The sequence below is a fragment of the Manis pentadactyla genome, chromosome 15 (assembly GCF_030020395.1).
Source record: "Manis pentadactyla isolate mManPen7 chromosome 15, mManPen7.hap1, whole genome shotgun sequence".
NCBI lineage: Eukaryota > Metazoa > Chordata > Mammalia > Pholidota > Manidae > Manis > Manis pentadactyla.
The window spans coordinates 59,832,084-59,859,639 of record NC_080033.1 but is presented as its reverse complement, the minus strand read 5'-3'; the positions used below and the strand labels follow the sequence as shown (position 1 = coordinate 59,859,639).

General features: G+C 51.5%; 1 protein-coding gene across 1 annotated transcript; it reads left to right on the top strand.

The window, feature by feature from the left end:
- Positions 1–150: 150 nt before the first annotated feature.
- On the top strand, positions 151–27,556 carry CALB2 (calbindin 2). Its single transcript, XM_036926968.2, has 11 exons — positions 151–330; positions 11,176–11,252; positions 14,035–14,124; positions 16,670–16,750; positions 20,680–20,736; positions 21,331–21,408; positions 21,901–21,956; positions 22,257–22,296; positions 22,583–22,636; positions 23,410–23,481; positions 26,924–27,556. Exons 1-11 carry the CDS (start codon positions 237–239, stop codon positions 27,038–27,040), a joined length of 816 nt encoding a protein of 271 aa, XP_036782863.1. The 5' UTR covers positions 151–236; the 3' UTR covers positions 27,041–27,556.

Genomic DNA, 27,556 nt, shown 5'->3' with positions numbered 1-27,556 from the left:
CCGGCGCCCAGTGGTCCCCACCCGCGAATCCCGCGCAGCCGCTGCGCGGCCGCCGCCCGGCTCGGCTCAGACCTATTCCCTGAGCGCGCGCGCCCCCTGCTGGCGGCCGGGCGCCGGCGCAGCCTCGGACCGTATATAAAGGCGGCGTGGCGCGCAGCACCCGGCCGAGTGCGGGAGTGGAGCCGGTGCGCAGGGACAGCGCGGTGCTGCTGCCTGAGGTCTCGAAGCGGCTCGCCATGGCTGGCCCGCAGCAGCAGCCCCCTTACCTGCACTTGGCCGAGCTGACGGCGTCCCAGTTCCTGGAAATCTGGAAGCACTTTGACGCAGACGGTCAGTAAAGCTCCCAACTTCTGTGCCCCTTCGCCCCCAGGGACCTGCGGGGAGGGAAGGGGGACACTGCTGATGCGGACAGCTGTACGTTTGCCCCAGGGGGTGTTTGGCCGCAAAGGCGGTGAGGTCGGGGTCTTGAGTTTGGGGGACATGTGGCCGCTCTGGTGACAACTGTCAGTAACTTTTCTCCCCTGACATAGACGACAGAGAGCCCACCGGCTTTTGCAGCCTCATCCTGGGCAAGTTGGAGCTTTCCCAGAGAGGAGGCCTGGGCAGGGAGGGCGCCCCCTGACTCCCCCTGCCATCTTATCCTTCCCGCCCTCAGCCTCAAGGTAAGGTCCTGCCGTCAGCTGCTGCAGCCACAGGTCTCAGAAGCCCACTCCTTTCTTTCCCCAGATTCCCCTTTTGTTTAATACCAGGTTAGCCGCCGACAGGGTTCTGGGGGCTGGACAAGCTGGGGGATCCTGAAGGGAACCTCTTGGCCTCCCCAGGCTGCTTGGCGGCCAGTAGGAGCAGAGAGTGGCATTGGCCCCTGCACACCCTGTGGGCTTCCTCTGCCCATTCCCCCGCCCCCTGGGGCATGTGGGTCCCACCCACAGCAGCAGCGGGTGTGAGAGGGGCAGGATTGGGGTACCGGCCTGACTTATCCCCTCATGGTGGTAATCCTGGGTGTGTGGGGTGACACCACCTCTGTGGGGTAGGGGGGTAGGCACAATCTCAAATGCCTCAGCGACCAATGCTTTGTCCTGGGTGGTCTTGACATTGCCTTACCCGTAAAGCAAGGGCTGGACTGAAAGGCCTTTGGAGGTGGCCCCAGTGCTGGGGTTCCAAAAGTCTGTGACGGTCTGACTCAGGCATAAAGGGAGGTCAGGCCCCCTTTAGAGGCTTCTGATATCACTGGGGACTTTTTCTCTACCACTCCAAAAAAAACGAAGTGATCTGATTTCTTTCTCTGAGGTCCTGCTGGGTGGGCACCCAAAATGTTCTGGCATCTCAGGCTGTTGGCAGGGTGGTGGCTCAGGGTGTTTATCCTGGGATTGAGGGGGTTGGGAACCAAAGAGAGGATCAGGCGGTGGCTGGCTTCCTTCCCTTCTCCTTTCCTCACCTCAGCAGCGTGGGAAGGTGGCTAAACAGAGGCGCTCTGCCCAGAGAGCTTGGAGAAGCAGGAGTTAATGTCTGGGGACACTAATGAGTGAAGTTTTGTTCCTGTGGAGTCAACTGAGAAAGCTGGGGGGCCAGGGGGCAGCAGAGGACTGGGCATGTGATACCTGCTTTAGGAACATGACCCACCCGTGAATCACTGAAGGAGGTGGGTAGATGGTTAAATCTGTGAAATGGGGCTAAGGAAGGGTTGTACTTCCAGTCCCCAGCTTGTGACGTAAAACTCCCCTGGTGAAAGGCCTCTGAGAAGATTGCAGCCCCTTAGTATTCCAGGTGACATGCACATCCCCTGACGATGCTTCTGCCAGTATTTGTGCACCAGAGACTTTCATGCTTCAAGGAAAGTCACCAAGTGGCCAAGGTTATACCAACGGCCTCCTGACAGATGAGTCAGCTATAAACAGAGGCAGCCACAGCTCTCCTGTCCCCGTTCTCATGGGGACAACCAATAGTGCCCTCAATAATCATGCAAATCCTTATATTTATCTGAGACTTCATGCTTTTCAAAACACAATCACACCTTCTTGAATCCCACACTGTGAGGCTGCTGAGCCGCTCACAATTTTCCTGGTGTGAAAGAGACAGACACAGGAGTGGCTTGCCCAGGGCCGTGTAGTAAGGTCGTGGTGGTGCCGGCGTCAACTCGTTACCGCCCAACTTATTTCTGAACACCTGCCTGGGGTAGAAGAGTGGTGTCTCCATGATAAGAGGTACAAGTGGCCCTCCTCCTCGCCCACAGAAAGGCCCCCAACTCAGCCTCGGAGTTGACGAGCAGTTCCTTTAACCCCAAGAGGGGACCTTGGCTTGGCCAGAGTCTAGCTGAACTAGAACTAGACCCCCAAGGGCCCTGTGCCTCAGGGACCCTCCCACTCCGATGTGAAGGGAAGCTAAATACTTGCTACTTGCTTCCTTGTCCACCAGACTTCCCAGTGCCCTCTCTGGTCACTGCCTCAGGGAAGTCCAGGAGGGCCATGGACCTAACAGAGAAGGCAGGCAGAGAGGATTAAAATGCCAGAGATGGCACAGAGGAAGTGAATAGGAAAATGAGGCTATAGCCACACTGGAATTCTACTCAAGGACCCAGAATTAGGCTGTGAGCCACCTTACTTGTCCCTTCCCTTCCCTTCCCTTCTCTCCCCTTTCCTTCCCTTCCCTTCCCCTCCCAAACACCCAGAGGCTGCTGGGGAGCTCATCACCTCTCCCCCAGGGCACCCCCTGCCCTATCGGGCTCTGCTTTTACCAACTCTGTCTTCTGTTTTCATCTTGGGATTTCTTCCTGCCACTCAAAATTGAAGGAGCCCTGGGAGACTCTCCTTTGCAGTTCACCAGCTCCCTGGAGTGACCTCACTGGAGCCCAATTAGTCACAGCCACCATGGGGCAGGAGCCACCGCCCCACCCCCCCTGGAACCCATAGTGAACAGACAAGGAGACCTCAGAAGCAGCTGGATTCCCAGGGCAGTGGGGAGGGGGCAGCTGCTCTGGCCCTAACTCAGCCCATCCCTAACCAGAGGTCATCATCATCCTGGTGACTTTGCCCCAATGGATTATTTTTTAAATTATCATCAGCCTTGCAGTGCAGAAAGGAAGGAGCAGGTTTTGCAGAAGCAGAGCTTGGGGCACACAGAGGCAAAGTTCTTTTCACAAGATCACACAGCAAAGTGGGAGGGCGGGAGACGCACGAATCCTGTCTCCTAGTTCCCTCTACCATCCCCGGACTCTCCCTCAGCAGTCAGCTAAGGTCCTGCGTTTGGGAGGGTCCAGATGTCATCCCTCAAAGGCAGAAGTAGGGAAGAGAGCAGCCAAGCCCACTCTATGACTCACATGTCACCTCCATGCTCTTAGTGACCCTTACAGGGCCTTCATGCCTGCGTCCATCGTTCTGGTGGTGACTGGTCACTTTGCCAGGAACTTCCCCAGTCTGCAAGATCCAGGCAGCTGAGGGGTGCCCAGCTCCAAGCTCACACTGGCCTCTCTATGCCATCCTGACCAGCCACCAGGCTTCTGTTCTGCTGATGACCAGCAGGAGGTCCGTGGAGAGCCAAGTTGTGGCTCATCAGACAAACGCCTTAGTGTTTAGAAGTAACTGGAATGTAGGGATAAGAGGGGTGCTCTCCCAGAGCCCAGCGGAAAGGATTAAAATGCCAGACATGGTACAGAGGAAGTGAACAGGAAAATGAGGCTATAGCCACACTGGAATTCTACTCAAGGACCTAGAATTAGGCTGTGAGCAGACATTCTCTGTTCTGAGTAAGGAATCCCACTTACTGCAAGAATCTATCCTAAGTAGATATAAAGTTATCTAACAAGGAAGTTATCTAAACGAGGAAGTCTACTGAGTTCTTTGGAATCCTGAATATTTGGGGGGGGGGGAACGTGCTTCATTAGGGACCAGAAAAATGAATTATGCTGATCTTTACGGTGGAATATTATGCAACCTTGAGTGTAGGGCGGGGCTTTTGTACCAACCTGGAAAAACGACCAGAATGTACTACCGAGATTGAAAAATATTGCAGTAAGACACTAGTATAGTCTGAGCTCATTTTTGTTATTAATGAAGCACAAATGCTAGAAAATATTTGAAAGAATATAAAATCACAATAGTGGTTCTCTCTGCAGAGTACATGAAGTAAAAGTAAAAGGCATTTCCTTTTACTAAGTTAATTTCTGTAGTGTCTGAAAATTTTACAAGAGCTTGTGTTTCCTGTGTAATCAGCAAAACAATAAAGATGTGAAAAGATCTGTATCTCCAGGCGTGGGAATCTGCCCAGACTCTTCTGGGCGTTCGTCTGAACCCAGATGGCCCTGGTGACACAGGCGGTCCCCAAAGCCTCTCCCAGGGATTGGGCCGTGTTCCTTACCTGTGTGGGCCTCAGGAACTTTGAAATAGTAACAGGAAGAACTGCTAGGAACTGAGGAAGACCCTGCTTTGTCTGTCCCACACCCAATGGTAATGACAGAAGCATCCCCCAAACCCACACACCCTGGGCTCATGCCAGGCAGGTGGTCAGACCAGAGCGCTGGTCACTGCTAAATTTGTGTCCCTGGTGGGAGATGGGGAGGAAAACTAAGCAACAGTGCCTCTCAGAGGTGGGGAGAGGCCTGGGCACTTGCACTGGATGCTAAAGGAGGGCTCTGGGAAAGGTAGACCAGTTACCTTGTAACCGAGGGTTACAAGGTAACTGGTATATACTTAGTATTTACATGAATATGTTATGAATATGTTTAAGATGCAATTTAGCTGTGCTATTCCTAAAGTAACTATAGGATTTACAGAAATGATTATATTTCTCGGAACACTGAAGCCAGGGTGGGAGTGGGAAGGTGGTCCGATGCAGGGAGCTGAGGTCAGTCATCAGAGGGGGCTTTCTTCTAACCTGTCAGCGTACCTGTGGGGTCCCTGTGTCTCACTGGGTGTGACGTCAGGATATGGTTCTTTGGGGTCAGCCTGCAGCCCCACCAGGGGAAGTCCTAGGAGTGAGCCCGCCCACCTCACCTGCACTTTCACCCCCCAGTCACCAGGTGCTTCACTCATAGTTCTTTGGTGTGGCATCCATGATGTGCCCCTGTGCTGGGCACCCTCTGTGCCATCTCATGCCCCAGGGGCCTGCCTCTCGAAAGGTGATTGCACCAGCCGGCGAGGCAGCCGCGTCTGTGAAGAGCTGAGGCTCCCTGGGGAGGCAGCCACGGGGACACGTTTTCACAAACAAGGTGCTTCAGGCCGGTGGGCCAGGGCAGCCACCAGCGCAGCCATCCCCCGTGCCTGCCTGCTCGCCTTGTTTATTCCCCTCTAGACCTGGGTGGTGGCACTAGCCGGGCCCCGGGGGAGTTTCCAGGGTTAAGGAGACCCCTCTGGGAAATCTCCTCCAATAAGAGGGAGCCAGAATTAACAGAGCAGGCGTGAGGCTCTCCAAGAACAGTGCCCTCCAGCGCTGGCCCTGGCGGCTCTCCCAGCTGATTGCATCATCTGCCCTCCTTCGCCCAGCCAGTCCCATCTGGGGCCTCTGGCTTCAGCCCTCTCCCCTCCTCTTTGGCTTCTGCCGCCTCCCTCCCCTCTCGCCCAATCTGCCCCAGCCTTCTGGCCTCCCCCACGCCTGGGAATCGGCCCAGCATTAGGCTGTCAGATGTCCACAGGTTCAGGGAACCCAGCCAAGGTCCAGAACCACTGTTGAGAAGCGGCACAGCTCAGAAATGCAAACCAAAAATCATGTCTGAACATCCATCCAGTGGCTATTTACACTGTGGTTTTCTTCCCAGGAGACACAGGGAGAAGTGTGTGTGTGGCAGAGAAACCAAGACAAAAACAGATATGACAGAGGTCCCTGGGATAAGGAGAAGGAAATCAGGCTGGTAGCTGTGACTAAATCTCTTTTCCCCACCAACTCAGGTAACCCGTCTGCTTACCTGGCAGTCTTGAAGATCAGACGGGGTGGTGAGTGGAAAACTCGTTATAGATGGTGGAGGGAATGGCCCACACCTTAAAATCGGAGACTCGCTTCTCTAAAGCAGGTCTTACCCTGACTGCCCATCAGAATCACCTGGCAAGATTGGCGAGCATGCCCTCAAAGAAGTCCCCACCCCACCAGTTAACTCAGAAGCTCTGCGGTCAGGCCCAGACAATGGTGGTTTAAAAACTTGCCAGGTGATTCTAATACCCAGTCTGAGCTGAGAACCAATACTCGAAAGACAGCAGCCGCACCAGAACTCTGAGCCAAAGGGCTTAACAGCCACACGTTGGTTCAGAAGATCTGGAAGGTGCAGAGTATAAAAATGATGCTCTCTGTTGGTGTGAGATGTTTACATTTTCCAGAATTCTTTCACATTACCTTTTGTGGCTCTCACAATAGCCTGAAAATGCAGGAATAGCTAGGAGCACAGATAGCCATACCTGTTTTTACAGATCAAGGAATTGAGGCTCAGAGACACTGACCTGCTCGATGTCACAGAGCTTGTAACAGAATACCTCTTACTCAGGTTGCTCTTACCTGTTCAACGCTTGGAAAATCTATACACACATCTTAGTGAGAAACAAGTAGGCCACTTTCCATGGTGAAGCAGAGCATCCTTCGTGGATTTCCAAGCGTCTGTGGTCAGGTTAATTGCACAAAAGTATTGTCCCACTTTAAACTGGGGGACCCCAGGGCATGGTGGCAGTGAAGAATGGTAGCAGAGCACAGTAAGGCAGGATGCGGGGCCCCTGGCTTCCTCCCAGCCCCGTACCCCTGATGCTCACAGGATGCGGTCTGACGAGGGAAGGCGTGGTGGTTGCCATGGTGACCACATGCCTATCGGTGTCCAGCCCCTGAGAGGTTCAGTGGCCAGTCAGCCCACACCTTGTAAGAGGAAAAGCAAGCTGCTCATCCCGTGCTGAAGTCCTCCCTTGAGGGGTGTCGGGCAACCAGTCCTCTGCCCCAGCGTGGGGTGACAGGTCCTTTCTGGGCGATGGGCGGGGAGCTGCTCTGAGGGAGGCCACGTAGCGAAGGTGTTCACCCTGCTGATGGGGATGCCCCTCAGGGCGCCACAGCCCCTGCCTGCCTCTGCTCTCAGCTTCTCCCCTCCGCCTTCAACTGGTCCATCCCAGTCTTCATCTGGCCGCCTCAGCCCAGCGGCCCGTACATCAGTGCCCTTGCCGAGCAGGCCCATACCTGGAATGTGGCCATAGCTCCCTGAGCACCAGGCACAAAGTCGGACTATTATTTACTTCAAAAAATCAAGGCTTGATGAGTTGAACTGCTTTTCTGTCCCTTGGTTGCGGGTACAGAGAGGGAATGGGGGTGGAATTTCTAGCAAGGCAAGAGGGGCTTGCCCACCTCTAGGAACCTCCTGCAGTGCCAGCTGCTCCGGCTGGATGCAGGGAGGGCTTCCTTTCCACGGCGGTGCTGTGCCAGCTCCTGGCCCCTTTCCCTGCCTCTGATCTTACTCTTTCTTCCCTCCGTCTAGTAGCTGGGGCTTCTCAGAGAGGCGTCCTGTCCATGGAGCCCATACTGTCCAAGTAGTCCAGGCAGTCCACCTCCGTTCGATCACATCCTCTCTTCACTGCACCTGACAGTGTCTGGAGGTGTCGTGCTTGAATTCACTTCCCTGCTGATTGTCTGCCCCCACTGCATCCCCACCCAATTACCCCAGCATGGCAGACCTTGGCCACCTCTCCTTTGCACCCCTGGTGCCTAGCACACAGAAGAGCCTAGAGTGGATGCTCACTAAATGTTGAATGAACAAATGAAGCCTAGATCAGGAATTGGGTCCCACCTTGCTGTGTGATCCTGAGCAAATTGCTTACCTTCTCCCTGCCTCAGGTTTTTTCCTTCCCAAGGAGAGGATTCCACTCTGCCCTGTTGTGATCCTGTGTGCCTGAAAGGATTGTGACCACTTGGGGGACAGGAGCTAGATCTTGTCTATGGTCACATCCCCAATGGCAACCCACACAGGGCCTTACACATAGGCTTCAAAGTGTCTGCAGACGCCAAGAAAACAGGCAAGTGTGCCTTGAGAAATGGAGGGTGGTGTGTCTGTGAGGAGTTATCAAAGTTCACAAGGGCCCATTCTTTCCTTCTGGGCAAGGTGCTGGCTAACTGTGTGGTTCATGAGGTTGGTAAAGCACCTTAAAACCTCTCTAGAACAAGAGAACAAACAAATACATTTATTCTTTGTAAGTTTCAGAGATACCCCAAGGATAAGGTGGGTTCCAAGGGCCTGCACTTTTCTACTCTTCTTTCAGTTCAGACTGCTCGAGGGGGCAGGCTTGGTGCTGGCCTCACCTGCTATGGCCCCTCTCTGCACCCCCGCCATCTTCCCAACCTGACTCAAGCAGCCCGAGGCCAGCATGTTCCCCAGCCAAGGCAGTGGGCAGAACACCAGCCATGGCACTAGTGACCACTGGCGTGTTTGAGGCTCACTATGGGCCAGCACTTTACTATCCCAGCTGATCTTCAGTGCTACACGGCACTCTCATTATCCCCATTTTACAGGTGAGGAAACTGAGGTTCAGGAAGGTGGCATCCCAGAGTGCCAGTGAGTGTGAGAGAGGCAGGAGAGGAACCAGGTTGGTGCCTACCCAAGAGGGACCAGGGACTCCCCAACCTATGCCATAGGGGAGGGGCTAGAGGAGAGGTGGCAGCAGCAGGGCCACGGGGAAAGCAGGCCCAACAGCAAGGCTGGGACAGGCTGTTCAGAGCTGAGTGGAGATGCTCTTTGAAACACATGCTCCTGCACTGAGAGGCCGGCCCCTCTGAGTTCATTTCAGCCGCCTCCTGACACACGTAGGAAACAGACTCCCACACCCAGTGTCTGCCCCTCCCTGGCTTGGCTGGGGGCCCATCTGGGTGGCCTCTGCTCCATCCAAACCCAACCTGGGCTCACTGTGCCAGCTCTGAGCCCCCCATTCAGCCCCAGCCACCGGCTTCTGGAAGCTGCACCTGGGCCCACAGCTGACCTCAGCTTTCTGCTGAGAAACAGGAAGAGCCAGAACCCCTGCAGGGAGTGGCCAGGGAGAAACTCCTCATTCCTCCAGCTCAGAGCCATCATCCACCAGACTGTCTTTTTGCCTAGAAAGCCCCCCCTTCCCGTCCCCCACCTCCACTGCCTCACGCCCCCGCTCCAGCTGGCCCCACAGGCCGTTAGGCACACACTCATGACATTCCAAACCCCCCAAGAAGCTCCGCAGAACATCCTAAAGAAAGATGGCCACCCTATCCCAGGGGAAACAGGGAACTCAAGTCCCGTTCCCCCACCTCCAATTACAACCGCATCCTTTCACCGCAGACAAAAATACATGGGGCTTAACTCTCCCTTGAGTTTCTCCAAAATAGCTATTGTGGCATCTTGTCCACTAGAGGGAGCCTCTAAGGTTATTTATTTGGAATCTACATTTTCAGGGGACACTATGGGGAGAGGTTGGGAAGAATCCCCTCTCCCTCCCCTCCAAAGGCCAGGGTAATACTCTTTTTTTATTTTGTGTGTTTAGTATGTAATTCCACTTGTCCTTGAAGAAAGTTACCGCCCGACTTTCCTGTTCAGGTTGAATATTCTCTGTAGGAATCTTGTTCAACTGCTTTAGATCAGATTTGAAACTTGACTTTTAGGCCTGTGGTTTCCAAACTTTGCTGAACATGGAAATCACCTGCAGAGCTTTAAAAAGCATTACAATGCTTAGTTCACACCCCAAACCAATTACATCAGAACGCCTGGAGGTGGGGGTTGGAGCCAGACATCCATGTCCTTTAAAGATCCCTGGAGATTCCTGCTTGGGGGAGTCTGGGGAGCACCACCCTAGACCTGATTTCCCAGCTGCGATCCTCCTCCTGATCACAGCAGAGGTCGGGGACCTTGTCTGTGGACTCAGTTCTCCCAGTCTCTAGGCTATCTGGGTTCAAAACTTGAGAAACTAAAGGGCCTTTCACTACTTAGGCAATCTTAAAAGTCAGCCGTTGACCTTGAAATCTCATCTGATGATTGCACTTTTCACCCAGGTTCATTCCCATCTTACACTCAGGTTCCTGTAATTAAACTCAAATAATAGCAACATTTACGATGCACTCATAATGGCTTGGGTGTTGGGGTTTATATACAAAATTCCATTTAATGATAAAACCCATTTTGCTGATGAGGCAGGTTAAACAACATGCCCTAAGTCATACAGTGGGAAGCACAGCAGAGCCAGGGATCGATTCCTCACCCACAGACCCGGGAGCCCCTCTTCGGCACCATGGGCCTCCCCTATGCATAACGCCTGTGACCAGCTCTGGGTGCCCCCACCCACAGGACAGATGCCCTGCCTTTCTTTCCACTTTTCCACTTTACATTATTTTTCTGGAGCTGCTACAAAAATGTACCACAAGCTGGTACCACAAAAATACCACAAACAGGTGGCTGAAAACAACAGAAATTTAGTCTCTCACAGTTCTAGAGGCTAGATATCAAAAATCAAGCTGTCGGTAGGGCTGCTTCCTCTGGGGGCTGAGGGACAACATGTTCCCTGGGTCTCCGGTGATCGCCAGCGACCCATGGCCCTCCTCAGCTTGGAGGTGAATCACGCCCTCCGCCTCTGTCTACACAGCCCTCCTCCCTGCGTGTCTCCGTCTTCACGAGCCCTTCTTATAAGGACACCAGTTGTTGAATGAAGGCCTACTCTGATCTAATATGACCTCATTTTACTAATTCCACCTGGAAAGACCCTATTTCCAAATAAGGTCACATGCTGAAGCATTCCAGGTGGACGTGGATTTGGGGGAACACTCTTCAATTCAGGACACCCTCTGACCCCACAGACCCAAGTTTGGCCTCTGACCTCATTCAACCTGGTGACCAGGGCTTGCCACCTGCTGACAGACCTGGCTGGTGATGACCTGTCAGATCCCTAGCTCCTACCCTCGTCCAGCCAGCTCCCAGCTCCTGCTCACCTCTGCTGGCCTGACCCAGAGGCTGGTCCCTCCCACTGACACATACTGAATGTATATCCCGAAGACCTTGCTAACTTTTCATCCCTACAGATGCAAACGCCCTGAGGCCAGTCCCACATCCAGAACACAGAGCAGGCCCAGGCCGCCCCAGACACCTGCATGTTGACCATTGAGGAGAAGTTCCCCATGAAGGCCCCGGCTTTCCAACACCTCCCCCACCCCTTAATCAGTCTTACTATTTAGCCCTGAGGTTAATTGCCTTTTTTTTTCTCTTTGCTGTCTTCACAGGAAATGGGTATATTGAAGGTAAAGAGCTAGAAAACTTTTTCCGAGAGCTGGAGAAGGCAAGAAAAGGCTCTGGCATGGTAAGCCCAGCACCCGCTCCCGCAGCTTGGGAGTCTCTGTCATCCTGAGCGTGGCTCTGAGCATCCACTGTCCTGAAGTCTGCCTTCCATTAGTGGCCCTGACATCTCTGGTCTTGCCCTTGGAGTTTCTATTTATAAAGGTCTTTAAGTTTTTTGGAAAACTCTCTTAAAAAGAGTGCCTTACCTCTTAGAGTGTCTGGGATTGAGGGGTTTCATGAATGGACCCCAGGGGTTGAGAAGTCCCCTGAAAGCACACAGCTTTGCGTCTGGGTATGTGTGTATAAAAGTATTTTTCCCTAGGGAAGAATCCACATCCTTTCTAAGATGCTCAGAAGGGTCTTGACTTAAGCCTGGGTGCCTAGGGGAGTTCAAGGGCCTTTATTCCAGACGGGAGTTTCTCAGCCTCCGCACTGTTGACGTTTGGAGCCAGAGGATTCTTTGTCATGGGGGCTGTGCTGTGCATGTAGGGCGATAAACAGCACCCCTCGCTCTTCCGTGAAATGCCCACAGCATCCCCTCCAACTGGCAATCAAAGATATCTTCAAACATTGCCAGATGTTCCCTGCTAGGGGTGCAGAATGGTCCTCCCTGGAGGAGCGCTGTTCTAAGCCAACAGGGGCTGGAATCCTCAGAAAGCACCTAAGAGAAACCTGAGGTTTGGTCCAAACCAGTATCTGAACCTGGTGGTACAGCTGGCCTCCTTCATGGGGATGTCAGACCGTCTGTCCGCGCCTGCCCGAAGTGACTCCAAATCACGCCGCAGCCCTGAGCAGGGACGTTGTTTCCCCGGGTGCCTACCTGGCAGTATTGAATGCACTAAAGCCTTTGGAGGAGTGTCTGAGTTATTGAATAGCTAAGGCAATTGGAGCTAGTCTGCTGTGATTCCCATATCCAGTTATCAAATATATGGAGTCATCCCCACTGCCAGCTCCCAACGCATCCTTTGGGGGGTCTCTCCACTCCACCCTACTGCATGTCTTTTGGCCAATCCACCGCTTATTAGCAAATCTTCATGGAGCAGTTCAGGTGATGAGTCACAAATCCACCAGTGAGCTCCTGGCTCAAAGCTCGGCAGAGCGCCCCAGTAAGGTGGTCCAAGCAATGGGCTTAAGCGATGGTGATGATTCATGGTTTGTTTATCAACAGTTCCCCCATCACCCCTCATCACTGGGATAATGAAGCCTGAATCACAGACAACACAGGCTTCAACACTGACTCTAGGATCATGGGATTGGTAGAGGAATGTGTTTTTACGAAGTGCTTCGAATCTGAAATCCTTCTCTTGGTCATGCCCTTCCTCAGATGGCATCAGAGGTGATTTTCAAGTCTGTCAACAACAGTCTCAACTGACAGCATCCAGGTCTGGCTCTCAGTGCAGCTGTTAGGTGGTAGAAATGATTTTGGCCTTGGAAGCAAGAACCATGAGTTCAAATTTGAATAGGCAGTGACCTTGGGAGAAGTCACTTCATCTCAGTCTGCATTTGCATGTAAAATGGACAGGCTGCTCACCTCACAGGGGCTGCTATAAAAATTCCACAGGATGACCACATTTGCAATAGGGCCTAGGATCATTCCATGCACATTTGTAAGTGTAAAACAATACACATTGATAAGTACCTATTGGCAAATTGGGACAGGTTCCAAAGGCAAAAAACAATAGGAGGTCAGCCACAAAAAGAAAAGAAATCCTGCCATTTGCAACAACATGGATGAATCTAGAAGGTATCAGTCTCGGTGAAACAAGCCAGGCAGAGAAAGACAGATACCCTATGATTTCACTTATTTGTGGAATATAAAAACAAAGCAAAACAGAAGGAACAAAACAGTATTAGACTGATAGACACTGGGAAGTGACTAGTGGTTACCAAGGGGGAGGGGAGTGGACAGGGGCGGTGGGAGGGGGGCTGTTGAACCCCTGTGATGTACATTTGATTAAAACATAAAAAAAAAATAAAAACAATAGGAGGGATTCAGAAAAGACTATGAATTGGTAGAATTCTCCTTAGCCCAATCCCAGGAAGCACACAGCCCACCGGGAAGTCATCAGACAAGCAAAGCAGAGACACCGCCTCCCCAAGCAGGCCTATCATTGATTAGGGAGTGAGGAGGTGCTCATTAATGCATACAATTAATCAGCAGCACCCAGACCAGGGTAAGATTTAAGAACTTAAGAGAGCTTTGGAGTTTAAGACAGACAACAATGGGCTAAAGGGACTTTTGATGTCCTTTGCCGTGCTGGGTATCACAATAATCCCACAGATGACTTAAATTCCCCCTCAGCTACAGGAAGACTTCCTTCCTACATTCCCCATGGCATAAAATCAGAGTGAAAAATAACGTGGAATTGCTGGTTAGTCCTTAAGAAAAATGAGCCCTTCACCTTGCTCTGGTTGAGCACTTAGGACATGTGGGGGCCACTGGAATAAGCTGCTCAGCATAATGTGGGGCTCTCAGTTCTCACATCTGAGTGATGGGAAGAAGTCCTGGCCCTTCTGATAGAATGGTGGTCTAATCCCTCTCAAAGGCAAAGGGGCCTGTTTAATTACATGGGACAGAGCATGTCCACATGTCCTGTTCCCCTTTGAAAATTATGTGACTGAGCCTCAAAGAAGAGACCACTTGGATTTTGAAGGATCTTGGAAAGGAAATCCCTCCGAGCATCGGCTCAACCTGGCTGCATGCCTGCTCTCTGGGGCGCAAAATGATTCCCACCGCTGACGTGAGTCCATCCATGGTTCGCTTGGGACCCAGCAGCAAACCCAGCCCCTTTGTCTTTCCATAGATGTCAAAGAGCGACAACTTCGGGGAGAAGATGAAAGAGTTCATGCAGAAGTATGACAAGAATGCAGATGGGAAAATCGAGATGGCAGAGGTGAGTCCCGTCGTCCTGGCTATGAGCCACACGGGAAGGGCCTCTCCCCGGTGCTTAGGCTAACCAACTGAGTACAGGTGGGACTTCTGTGTCTCACGAGGAAAGAGGAAGGAACAAATCAGATAGGGATGGAGACCTCACGTGCTCTTGGGGCCCCCCAGTAGGCACATAAATGTGTGATGAGCCCAGTTTAAGGGAGAAGGGAAGGTGAAGACTGGGGAACATGAGAGTCCATGTCTCATGCAAAGGTACCCAAAGGCAAAATTTCAAATAAATAAATATACATATATTTATGTATATATACACACCAGATATGTTATTTTATATATATTTAAATAAATATATATACATACAAAATATAATTTACATATACATATAGATCTTAAATATATTTGCATATACACCCACATACATTCATATATGCAAATATACATATTGTTATCATATCAGAGGCATATCAAAACTTTAAAGAGTTTATTTGTGCAAAAATCAAACGGGCAGTTCCAAACCAGACGTGGTCGGAACCCTCCATCAACAGGAGCCGGAGGGAAGACTTCTGTAAAGAGAGGCCGGAGCCGAGCAAGGGTGACTGGCTATCGCCTAAGTGGACGCCTTACCTGGGGAGGCTGGCTGGGCTCTTTTGACTGTATATGTTTTGGTTTGCTTACACAGGCTGCTAAGGCACTAAGGCCCCTTCAGTCTAATGGCCTCCTTGTTTAATTAACTTAACAATCTGCATATACGCACATACATTCATACATACACATATACCTATGCATGTGTGTGCGGGCCTAACCAGACACGTCCGGCAGATAGTTTGTGACCTGTGGCCAAGGGGTCAAGAATAATGATGGTGGCAGATGACAGCGGTGTAGCTCCTCCGGGGGTGGACTGGTTGGGGTGCTACCTCAGGCCAATGCCTTGGAAGCAGAGACTGAGACAGAGAAAAGGCAGAGAAAGGAGCTACGCAAGGCTGTAGCTGCAGTCACAGCTGGAACCTTGTCCTGGCCTGAGCCCTTGGGGAGCTCTGGGGTGTGGAGTGTGCCCCAGTGTTGGGCCCACCTTGAGGTGAGAGGTGGTCCTTTGTACCCCCACGTCAATCAGCCGTTGGATGCGAGCTGCCTCCTCCAGGTGGGGGCGGGGCTGGCTGGGGCAGCCCTAGTTTTGTGGGGGGCAGTTCTCCTGCAGGGGATGTCTACAGGCCAGTAACAGTCATCTTTCACAGCAGCTGAGGGATGGTCTACCTGCTAGTGAAAGGGGGTCAGGGAAAGGCACCAAGAGCATCCACTATAGTTGGCCTAAGCTGCAAGTCTCAGAAAATCCTGATGCAAGTGGGTTTAAACCAGGGGTCAACAGACGTTTTCTGTAAAGATCCAGATTATGCTAAATGGTTTAGGGTTTGTAGGCCAGACAATCTCTGTCACAAGTTTCAATTCTGCCTTTGTGGAACAAAAACAGCTGCAGATAATATGTAAACGAATGGGTATGGCCATGTTCCCAAACAAGTTTTTTTACAGAAAGAGGCATTGGGCCAGATTTGGCTCATCGGCCACAGTTTACCGACTCCTGGCTTAAGCCAGGAGAGACTCCTCATGAGAAAGGCACAGGTAAGGAGGCTCCAGGTGAAGGAGGCAGGGCCCTGCTTTTCTGTAGTTCTCTTGGTTCTGTTGTCTGCCCCCAAAGCAGCTTCATCCTTAAACTGGTAGCAGTATGGCTGCAGCAGTTCCAGGCATCACATCCACGTACAACCACCACCAGATGCAGAAAGGACCCATCTCATTTGGTCCCTCATTCAACAAGGAAACGTTTCTCAGAAGTACCCTAGCAGACCTCCCCTTGCATTTTATTGGCCAGAACTAGGTCACATGCCTACCCATAAGCCAATCACTGGCAAGGGAAAGAGGATTGACACATTTAGCTGACTTGGACTAATCAGGATTTGCCAGGGTGCCAAGGATACAGGGAACAAAGAAGTGGGGAAAGGCTAGGGGGTGGGCAGCCAGCAGTGTTTGCTTCACAAGAGTACTCACATTTTTAAAATATCAAATTTGTTGAGGTATAATTTATATACAATAAACTATTGATTTTTTAAATTACATGAGTTTAGACAGTTGTATACAACCATGTAAATCACCACCACAATCAAGATACAGCATTTTTATCACCCCCAAAACGTTCTTCTTCCTGGTGCAGGTCATCCCAACCCAAGCAACCACCAATCTCAGATTAATGTACATTTATAAGAATTTTATATATACGGAATAACCTACCAAGTATTCTTTCAAGTCCGGATACTTGCATTTCAAAGTGGCACCACTTTCTTTCCCTCCAGCTGTTCAAACCCTAAGGTTTGGGGTGACCCAAATACACTTCTCAGAACATCCTTCTTCCCCGTCAAAGGGCTGTTCTCAGGAAGGAAGCAAAATGGAGTGAAACACGACCCCACGCTGCCTCGCCACTGGCCATTTTCCGTCCTTCCTACAGGAAGTCTGCTCCGCTCCTGCAGGGCCTTCCCTAATGTAACTTCGCTCTCTGATCCCCACAGCTGGCACAGATCCTGCCGACCGAGGAGAACTTCCTTCTGTGCTTCCGGCAGCACGTGGGCTCCAGCACCGAATTTATGGAGGTGAGGCCGAGGCACTGCCTTCTCTCCACACATAGGGGCCTGCTTTTCTCCCGTGTTCAGAGCCAGGCCACCTGAAAGCCTGGGAATAGTCCCTGGGAGATGCCACACCTCTCAGAGCTCTGCCACTCCAGGTATGGTCCACGGACCTGCACCATCACCATCCCGGGTGCTTGTTAGAAATGCAGAGTTCCTGGCCCACTGAATCAGAATCTATAGTTTAACAAGAACCCCGGGTGATGCGTGTGCACATGAAAGTGTGGGGAGTAAGGAGAGGAGTCAGTATGGGTCAAGGACATGTGGGAAATGCTGTGAGCACACCATCTCACGCTCTGGAGACGTGTCACAGACATTTGCATAGTACGATCTCTGAGAAATCCTGCAATGAAGTGACCTGTTTCACATGATTTAGCTCCAAGATCCCCCATATTTTGTTCTCACTCAGTAACCTCAGTGTCCTTCAAATCAGAGTTCCAAGGAGAACGTTTGGGAAGGATGGCTTTATGTGCCATCCCAAGGCTGGAAAAGCCCAGGGAGAATTTCAGTTTCCAGTATCTTTGGGGTTTGATCTTTGACTGTGGTCTGGGCTTCCGTGTCTCCCTTTAAAACAGGTATTCTATCTTTGCCATAGAAATTCTTTGAGATCCTCAGTAAAATAGGACATCCAAACTCAAGTGTCTTTTTGTAATATTCAACCAATGGATTGAACCACATGAAATTGCTGGTATTTCGCCATTTTTGATAGACAAAAATTGGGAGTTCCATATGGTTCAACCAAATACATCACTAATCCTGATGCCCAGCAAACTACCAATTATTTCTGGTTATTTTTCTGGAACCCTGTGCCCTGGCCATTCAACGTGTCCCTCAGAGTAAACTCAACCCATACCCCACACACACTGCCTGCTGTGATAAATCATGACTGGCCTTCAGCTTCACTTGAGCTGCCATTCATCGTGTTAAACCTGTTCCCAGCCACCGGTAATCTCCTCTCCGTGACTCACTGCCTAAAGCTACTGGCGGGTGAGTCCAGAAACCCTCACGGCCTGGGGCTTCCCCCATGGATAGAAAGTCAGTTCGAAATAACCGATTCTCACAGCAGATGAGTCATTTTTTTTAAGTGGCAGCCTGCCTAAGCATCAGATATGGGTTTAATTTTATGGTGCTTTAAAGGATTTTCTCCAGTTTTTTTCAAGGTGGCAAGATTCCATAAGCTGGTAACTGACATTCTGGATTCCGTTCTTAGCCTTCTCTTGCCTGGCTGGGGGGGGTCTGCATATACTTAGAACTTGTCAGAGAGCTGATTTCGTGTCAGAGCGTCAGGTGTTCTGTCTAGAAAAGGGAGTGTTATGCCTAACGCTTCTTTCTTGACAGGGAGGCAGTCAAAGACTGGCTTCTATTCCCCCACTGACTGGGCAAACGGGGCTGATGATAGCTTGCAGGGGTCAGAGATGCTTACAGAGAAGCAAAAAAATCTCTCTCCCCTTCACTCTCTCAAATCAGTGGCTTCCCTTTGTGTAGTTGACTTGATTCCACATTCTTACCTGCCTTTATCCTTTATGCCAAGCACACCTGCTAACCCAACAATCCGCAAGTTTCCCAGGACCCCAGCATCCAACAGTGCCATCCCCCCTGGGGTTGTCCATCTGTCCCATTTGTATCAGCTGGACACACCAAACGGCCCCTCAGCAGCCCCGACACACTTGTGCTGGAGACAGTTCCCATCGCACTGCTCAGCACAACATTTGAATGCCTAATTGTAGTGACACCTCAGGATTTCTTTGAGATTCCACAAAGCCCAGGTCTCTTGAAGTCTTTTCTTTGAATGGGAAGAGAATAATGACCTACTGGGACTGACCCAAAGTGCTGAAGGGAAAGAGAGGTTGAGCTGAGAGTGTGGGAGTGGAGGTGGGTTCGGAGAGGGAGAGGCGAGGGAAGCCAGGCCTGCGGGAGCATCCCACTCCCAATCAGCTGGTGCTTTGCATTTTTTCCCCAGAGAAAAGACATTCCACCAGTCAAATACTATCTACCCAAGTGGTCCGTAGCATAAGGCTACCCTTTCAAAAAAAATCAGGACCAAAAGAAAATCCAGACCAAATTTTCTGAGCCATTACTATACCATGAGAATTTCGCAGCCTTGTTTACTGTTATGGAAGAAAGATCCTAAAATATCTATAAGCTCTTACATTCCTGACAATAAACATGGGCATGATCTGGAGAAGTGGGCAGGCAAGAGATACAAATCCATGAAAATAATTAGTGTCTGCTGACTGTCAGAAAATCAAGTGTTACTGGGGTCCGGCATGCATTTGGAGCTGAGGGAGAAGGGAAGGAAACTTGGAAGCAAATCTAAGAAATATGATCAGGCAAAATAGACCAAAGAGGTGGGGAAACAGGGTTCTTGGGGCCTTTTTGCCCCAAACACAGCACCCTCTCCCCCCACGACCATGGTATTCCCTCCTCGCCACCAGGTGGCTTGGGTGAAAGGCTGGGGTTCCAGGGCAGTTGTATATAGGACCAGATCTCCTCAGGACCACTGTATCAGTTACCACTGCTGCATAACAAACGACCTCCAAAATTTTGCAGCCTAAGGTAGCACTTAGCCAGGCAGGTCTGCCTCTGAGTTTCTCATGAGATCAAAGTCAAGATGTTAGTTGGGCTATAGTCATCTGAAGGCTTGATAGACTTCCAAGAGGAGGCATTCACGTGGCTGTTGGCAAGAGGCCTCAGTTCCTCCCCACATGAGTCTTTCCAAAGGGCTGGCTCAGCATCCTTACAACATGGCAGTTGGTTTCCTCCGGAGCGTGAGATCCAAGAGAGAGAACAAGTCTCAATGCCCTTATGACCTAGTCTCAGAAGTCACACATTGTCATGTTCTACTCATTAGAAGGGAGTCACTAAGTCCAGCCCACATTCAAAGACAGGGGAATTAGGCTCTACCTTTGGAAGGGAGGTGAAAATTTTGTGGACATTTCAAAACCACTACAGCTATTTTTCCTTGTCTCTCCTATGTACTGTCTGTTGTGGCTCAGATGGCCAGACAAGAGAGGAAGGAGGTGGTCAGACCCACATGACCTGCTGCAACACTGCTTCTCTTTGATGCCCTAGATGCTGTGATCAGCAGGCTATGCCCTGGTTCCTCGCAGGGGCTCAACCATGCACCGAATAATTGGCACTCTGATCAGAGCCCAGACCAGTGTGGGATGGGATCAGGGGGTGACCGACTGACCTGACCTAGGGCACATGCCTACCTTTGGAGATGGGGTCAACCCCTCTTGAACGATATGGACCGAGCAATCGAGCATGGGAAGAAGTGGTTTCCTAAAAAAAGAAAGGAAGAAGCATGCTTTTTTATCGGAAAGGTGGGGAGTGGCCTCGGGATAGTCTAAACCATCTGATTACACTGCCAGTTCTGCTCCCCTGCAGACATCATATGTGTCATGATGAAGGGATGGAGGGGGGCGTACAGTGAAAACTAACCAAAGCCTGTTTCTACCCCTTCTAGAAGGTTCTTACCATTGGCCCCAGCCCCCATCAGGGAATGAGAAGCTTCAAGAGCAATCAAAGGACACCCCATATACCCACAGCAAAGATCAGATCCACCAGACCCTAGTGCTAGCCCTGGTAGAAGCTGCCTGGTTAGCACCTCAGAAAACCTGACCCCTGGTTACAAGATGATCCAGAGACCCAGGCCTGTAGCCAGCCAGATGGGGAGACCTTGCCCAGAAGCCTTTTCCCTCTCCGTGTGACCTCGGCCCAGACACTTTCCCTCATTTCTTCATCTGCAGCCCGGAGGGATAGACCATCTCCATGTACCCACCTCACTGTAATATTCTTGAATCTCAAGATCTGGCCTGATTCATTAGAGGTAAATGGAGGAGGCTTATAGATGCAGATGGATTTTTATGAACAGATTGACATTGCCATTGCAGGCTTGGCGGAAGTATGACACAGACAGAAGTGGCTACATCGAAGCCAACGAGCTCAAGGTAGGATGGGCTTGGGGAGAGCATGGAGAGTCAGACTGAGGCCAGAGTGGTGGTGGGCTGAAGGCAGCTGGGGGGAGAGGAGACACTGGGCGAGGAACACGGGCTTGTGGTCGGCTTGGCCTGGCAGATCAGTATCAGGAATATCAGGGAACATAAGGCCTGGCTCTGACTTGCTGGACATGTTCAGGGCATCCATGTGAGATCAGCAACACGGAGCTGTAGGGCCAAAGAGGGCAACCATGCCACATTTCATACCACAGGCATCCTCAAGGCAGTTCCGGCAGGCTGGCCTCTGGCTTATACATCCACCCCTGAGTTCCTCTGAAGCAGTGATGTCCAGGCACTGCTTAGCCCAGGGCCGGAGCCAGAGCCGGTTTCTACCACCTATCCTGCAGGGTGAGGTTGCACCCAGGAGCACCTCCCAGCCCTCAAGGTCCCTCCACAGGCACTAAGGAGCTAGGGAATTGTGAGGGATGTAAGCTGTGCACATGGCAGACCCCGGGAGGATGTCGACTGCCTGTCTGGATAAACACCCAAGTGAACAGGGACTGACCGAGTGGGTCGGGAGCTCTGAAGGGGCCCTTTGTATTCCAGGGGTTCCTGTCTGACTTGCTGAAGAAGGCGAACCGGCCGTGCGGTGAGCCCAAGCTCCGGGAGTACACCCAGACCATAGTGAGTGGGCCGCAGGGGCCCCTCCCCGGGGGTGCAGGGCTTGGGCCCCCTGCTGGTGGGGCTCTGGGTTTGCAGGGTCTCTTGTAGGTTGCTTTTTCAGGCCTGGGTGAAGTGACTCCACACAGCAGCCAGCACAAGGGATGCTAGCTCGTGGCCCCACACGCCCTCCCTCCAAGGTCCGTAGGGAGCTGATGCCTGGACTAGAGGCCCTGCTCCATGACAACCTCCACAGAGGATAAGCTGGGGAGGGCGGGCCTGCTGCTCCTCGGCAGCCCTCCCTGAGGAGGGGATTGAGGGGCAGTGGCCGAGTCCCTGCTGTCTTCCCGGTGACTGATTCAGACCACGCTGGCTCTGGCCTCCAGACGACCTCAGAGGAGGCATGAGCTCCCTCCACCCATCTGCCTTCCTCTCCGCTGGAAGAGGAGGGCAGGTCGAGGTCCCACAGAGAAGGTCAGAGCAAATAACCCAGGCACCTCTTTCTGTCCCCAACAGCTGAGGATGTTTGACTTGAACGGGGACGGCAAGTTGGGCCTCTCCGAGATGTCCCGGTAAGTGCCACCTTCACCCCTGGGGTCACTTGTTACGTGGCCCCTGCAGATCAGTCCTGTGCTACTCCCCCAATCCCTAAGTGCAGCCAGCGGGAAGGGTGACAGGTCAGGTGTCAAGAAGCCAAGACAAACATCACCACCTCAGTGTCTTCTCCCTCTTTGTAGGGCTTTCCTCTAACTCGGAGTACTGAGGACCCCGAGACCACCTCCCTACCTGCAGGCCTGCCTCCGCGTCCCCCTCAGGCCCGAGACGTTCTCCTGCACTGTCTCCTAATCTCTGCTCTCACCTTCTCTTTCCAGACTCTTACCTGTACAGGAAAACTTCCTGCTTAAATTTCAGGTAAAAGAGCCTCTTTGCAATTCTTAGCTTCCTCCTGTCCCCTTATCCCCCTGAGCTTCACCCTCCCACCCCGATGCCCAGCAGTCCAACACACACACACCCGCCTACATGTGTATGCACACACATACACACACATACACAAATACATACACCTGCACGCATACACATGTACATGCATACACATACATATATACACACATACATGCCCCTACACCCCCATACACATGTACACAGACACACACTCTCCCAGCTTTCGCTTCTCTCTTTAATGCTTTGGGCCTTACAGGGCATGAAGCTGACTGCAGAGGAGTTCAATGCGATCTTCACGTTTTACGACAAGGTGAGAGGGGCACAGCTTTGGCTGGGCGGGCAGGATGCCGCACCAGCAGGGGAGCCCACGGATGCCAGCGGGGCGGCTCGGGCCATGTCATTTCTTCCTGTCCCTCTTGATGCCCTGCAGCAGCTTCTGCTGTGTGGGAACACAAATGGCACTTGCAATCCATAGTCTGTGAAGCCCCAGGTTTGGGGTCCTGCAAAGCACTGGAGAGAATAGTCCACAAGAGAGGGTTTTACTCAGAGTTGGGGTGACTGGGCTGTTGGGAGCCAGAGGGAGGAGGTACTCATAGTGTGCCCTAGGAGCCTGGCCATAAGTTGGCACCAGAGCCAGGTGCTTGCTAGGAAGCTGGGCGCAAGAGGACCTCCTTAACAGCTGCCACCTTTGCCCATGTGACCCCAGTGGTCTTTCTTATGAACTAAAGGGTTGGGGGTAAACTTTAAATAGCCCCTGTGTTCATCCTGACATCTGATGGGATTTGGCACTCAAGGAGTTAGCTAAATACTTTTCTTGAACCTCATTTGTATTTTCAATGCAAATGAAACACGCCAGAATGAAACGTAACCAAAAGGTGTCCCTTTCCTGTGTTGAGTGGTAAAGTCAGAGGTGACTGCGTTAGTTGGCAACCACATGGTCTGGACACATCATTTTGGGCAGAGAAAAGGGAAGGTTGGACTCTGAGACCTCCCAGGAGTGGATCGGGGGGCAGCAAGGGGTGAGGTGAGGGCCCTGGGGCCTGAGTCCTAAGCTCGGTGCCGACTCCCTGCTCCCACGACCAGGACGGCAGCGGCTACATTGACGAGAACGAGCTGGACGCCCTTCTGAAGGATCTGTACGACAAAAACAGGAAGGTAGGCAGCTGAGCCCAGAGGCCTGGGGTGGCGGCCCCGGGCGGAGCAGAGGCTTCTGATGGGGGGCCAACAGGGCTGCCGCGAGGGCCTTTCGCTGCCCTGGGATCACCCAGAGCAAGACAGTGGCCGTTGTGGGGTGACTGTTTTGTTTTGTTCCTGGTTGATTGGCTTATGTTTCTTTTACTATTTAATTGTAGTAGAAGACACATAACACAAACTTTACCCTCTTAACCAACTTTTAGCTAGAGTTCAGTGGTATTAAATACACCCACTTCGTACAACCATCACCATCACCCATCCAGAGCTGTTTTCATCTGCAGAACTGAAGTTCTGCACCATGAAACACCAGCTCCCCACGTCCCCTTCCTCCCAGCCCCCTCGCACCCACCATTCCACGCACCCACCATTCCACTTCCTGAGTCTGCAAATCTGGCTGCTCTAGGGGCCTTCCTAAGGGGAAGCAGGCAGTATTTGTCTTTTTGTGTCTGGCTTATTTCATTCCTTCCTCAAAGTTCATGCATGTTGCAGCGGGGTCAGAATTTCTTTTGCAAGGCAGAATAACATACCATTGTGTGTCTGTACATTTTGTTTATTTGTGGACAGACACTTGCGTTGTTTCTGCCTGTTGGCTGCTGTGAATGACACTGTGATAAGGCACCGGCAGTTCTGACTGGCCCAGCTCGTGGGAGGGTCAGCCAGATTGCCAGCCAAAAGGTCTTTTTTACGCAAGGTGAGATTTGGAGAGCAGGGTCCAGCAGGAGGGGAGGGTATACTGCATGGACGAACTGCAGAATCTGCAGTGGGCAAGAGGCTAAAAGCAGCCCTGGGAGCATCTGAGAACTGACCTCCGTCACTGCCGAGTCGCGTTGCCTGTTGGGCGGATCCAAGGAGGCCTCGTGGCTCGTCTCGGTGGCCTGGATGGGAGGGGCCAGGGGGCACAAGAGCCAGGAGACCAGCCTTTGCGGCTGTCTTCCTTCATCTCCTGGAAATTGTCTTTCTCCAAGCAAATGGTTTCACTGCTTTCTTTAATTAGACAGTGAACACTCTGTAATTCCTGGCGTTGTCTAACTGCCTTGGCTGCCAGGCAAGAGCTAAATTTACTGCTCAATTTCGGTGAAAAAAAGTCACTTCAGCCTCTGAGTCTGTGTCTCCCTTTCCAATCGCTTCCTGACCTCTTTATCTTTGTCCTGAATATCGTCCTTTATCTCTGTCATCCTAAATTTATCTTTTTTCTTTACATTACCTACAATTGCGTTTCGAAAGAGGCAGAAAATAAATTAGAAGCAAGCAAAGATTTCCTAGGAAGAAGGAAGGACTCACCAAGTGTTTCAACTCGGCAAACTTTTTCCTGGAACCAAATTCTAGGAGAAAATTATTTATGCCCCCTTATACATCCAAAGAGTGTTGGGCATCATAATGAATATGCCTTTTCTTTAACTGTAGTTGTGTTAATGAGGCATAGTTTTTCTCCATATGGCCCTGCCTTACCCCTGAAGCTGGTCCACCCTGCAGGCAGCCATTAAGTCCAGGGAGTGACCTGAATTTCTTGGTCATCACCTAATTAAGCTCTTTCTTGATTACCATGTAAAATAGCTCTGGCAGCTGCATAGATCAACTCATGATATGGAAACAAAAAAAAGAGTCAGGTGTTGGAGTCAGGAAGCAACTCTGAAAGTTAAGGAACAAGGATATTAATAAAGTTGTTTACCTGGGAGCTTTTCGCCTGTGCTAAGCTCAAGATTTGGCACCTGGGGATGGACAGAATGAATCAACAGGAAGAGAGAGCTGCGTGGCTGTAAATAACAGCACCCAAGTTGGGAAGGGAAAGGCCATTTTTGGTGAATGGCAGTTGCACATTCCATTTTAATGATGCCAGCATGGGCTGTGATACGGTTTCTGAGCAGATGAATGTTAGAGGCTCCTGGGGCCAGGCTATTGGGATCAAACTTCAGTATTTCTTAGCACTCCTAAGGCAATTGCAACTCACTAGTGCCTTCCCCAGCTTCCAGCAAAACTTCCAGACAGAAAGCAAGCAGCCCCTTCCCTCTGCTGCTCAGACTCTTGATGCCACACTGAGCCAGGGGGCTTCTCAAGCTCAAGGTTGATATATGGGGTCCCTTCCTTGGCTCCTAATTGAGTGCTCAGACATGCCCCAGTATTATAAACTAGCTGACGTTTCCAGGGACTTCACACGTTTAGGGACAATGCCCCCCAACCCTCTCATCCCCCAAGCTAGAGATGCTTGCAAAGTGTGTTTGGGCTGGGTGGTGACACAAAACCTGAAATCAGTAACAAGGGCATGTCCTGAAACAATGGAGTAACAGACTGACCTCTGAGCGCCGGAAGAGGTGACTGAAGGCAGGCCGGCCAGGTGAATACTTAGACCTCAAGACTCAGGGCCCAAGAATATTTATAGCTGTAGAGTTGGTCTGATCCTTTAGCAAATACCTTTGTCTCTAGACCTCTGTTTTCTCATTAGCTGAATGGGGATGATGATGCGTCAGCCTAGAAGGGGATGCATTAAAAAACAAAACAGATCTGTCAAGATTTTCAATATGGAAGAAAGGCAGGCAGGAAGGGAGGGAAGAAGGGAGGAGGGAGGGAATGAGGGAGAAGGAAGGGGGAATGGAAGGAAGGGAGGAAGGGAAGAAGGAAGGAAGGAAGGAAAGGATAGTTCAAGTGATTTTCTCATGTTGATGACTTTGCTATATTTCAGACCTGTTCACTATTTGCACCCAAAGCAATTATTGTAAAGCCTTATATCCAACACAAGGCCTATCAGATGTTCGTATTCTGTCCGATGTTGGCCTCCGTGTTTTATGAGACCATGGGCGTGTGTTCCTAGGTCACCTTAGTGGCCTCTGAAGGCCACGAGAAGCCAGTGAACAAGATGTAAGCTGGTGAGCTTTGCTGCTGGAGGAGACAGGAGTTAGAGTCCCTCATCTGAATGGGAGGGCATAGCATTTCCCTGGCATTCTCTTCCTCGGTGGCAGGGACCCAGATTGAGTATATGGAGGCCCAGTGAGGTAGAAGGATCTGTAGGAGTTGTGCACAGACAGTGACTGTCATCACGCTAGCTACTGTGTCGGGAGTGCGTGCTGTATATCAGGTACTGTGCTAAGTTTGTTCATGTTCATTCCCTCATCTGATCATCATTATACACCTCAGGGAGGCAGGTACTATTAGTGTACCCATTTTCCAGATGAGGCAGAACTCAGCAAGGTTGAGTACTTTCCCCAGAGCAATGCAGTCAGTAAGTGAAAGACAGAGGGTTTTAACCCAGGGCTTTCGGGCTCCAGAGCCCATGCTGTTGATCCCTCTAAGCCACCTGCACTGGGTTGGGGTACGAGAAAGTTTCCGCGGGTGTGTCTGTGAATGACTAGGTAGGCCGTTTGGGTGGGGCCGTCCAGTGAGCGGCTCTTCCCCTCCCCGTGTCTCCTAGGAAATGAATATCCAGCAGCTCACCAACTACAGGAAGAGCGTCATGTCCCTGGCCGAGGCGGGGAAGCTCTACCGCAAGGACCTGGAGATTGTCCTCTGCAGCGAGACCCCCATGTAAAGGGGACAGGAGCTGCTTCTCCACCTACCCCAAACCCTGCCCCCTCAACCCAGACCCCCAATCGTGAGCACTCCTCCCCGGCCCCTGCAACCTGCACATGCCGGCCTGCAGAGCAGGACAGGAGAGACGAAGGATGGGTTGCTGACCCTGGAGCCCCTCCAACCCAACCCTGACCTGCTGGGCATGGAGGTGGGCGGGGCCCAGTGGAGGTTCCTTGATTCTCTGCGCTGTGATGCATGAGCTCATTTGCTGTATTATTTATGCTTCTATGTCCAGCAGTGGCCTCTCCCCGCCCGCTCCCCCGCCTCTCCCCCATGCCCCCACCCACCCTAGACTCCCAAGTTCCACCTACCACCTCGCCTATGGTGTAGCTGTCTTCTCAGAGTTCCTCTTTGTGAGGGGCACTGGCCCCTCTCTCATCTCCTTGACTCAGCGTGCTCCTTTTCTCTTTCTATTTCTTGTCTTCTTGTTTACCAAAGAAGAGTTTACAGACAATAAAGTGGAAACGTCCTGCCG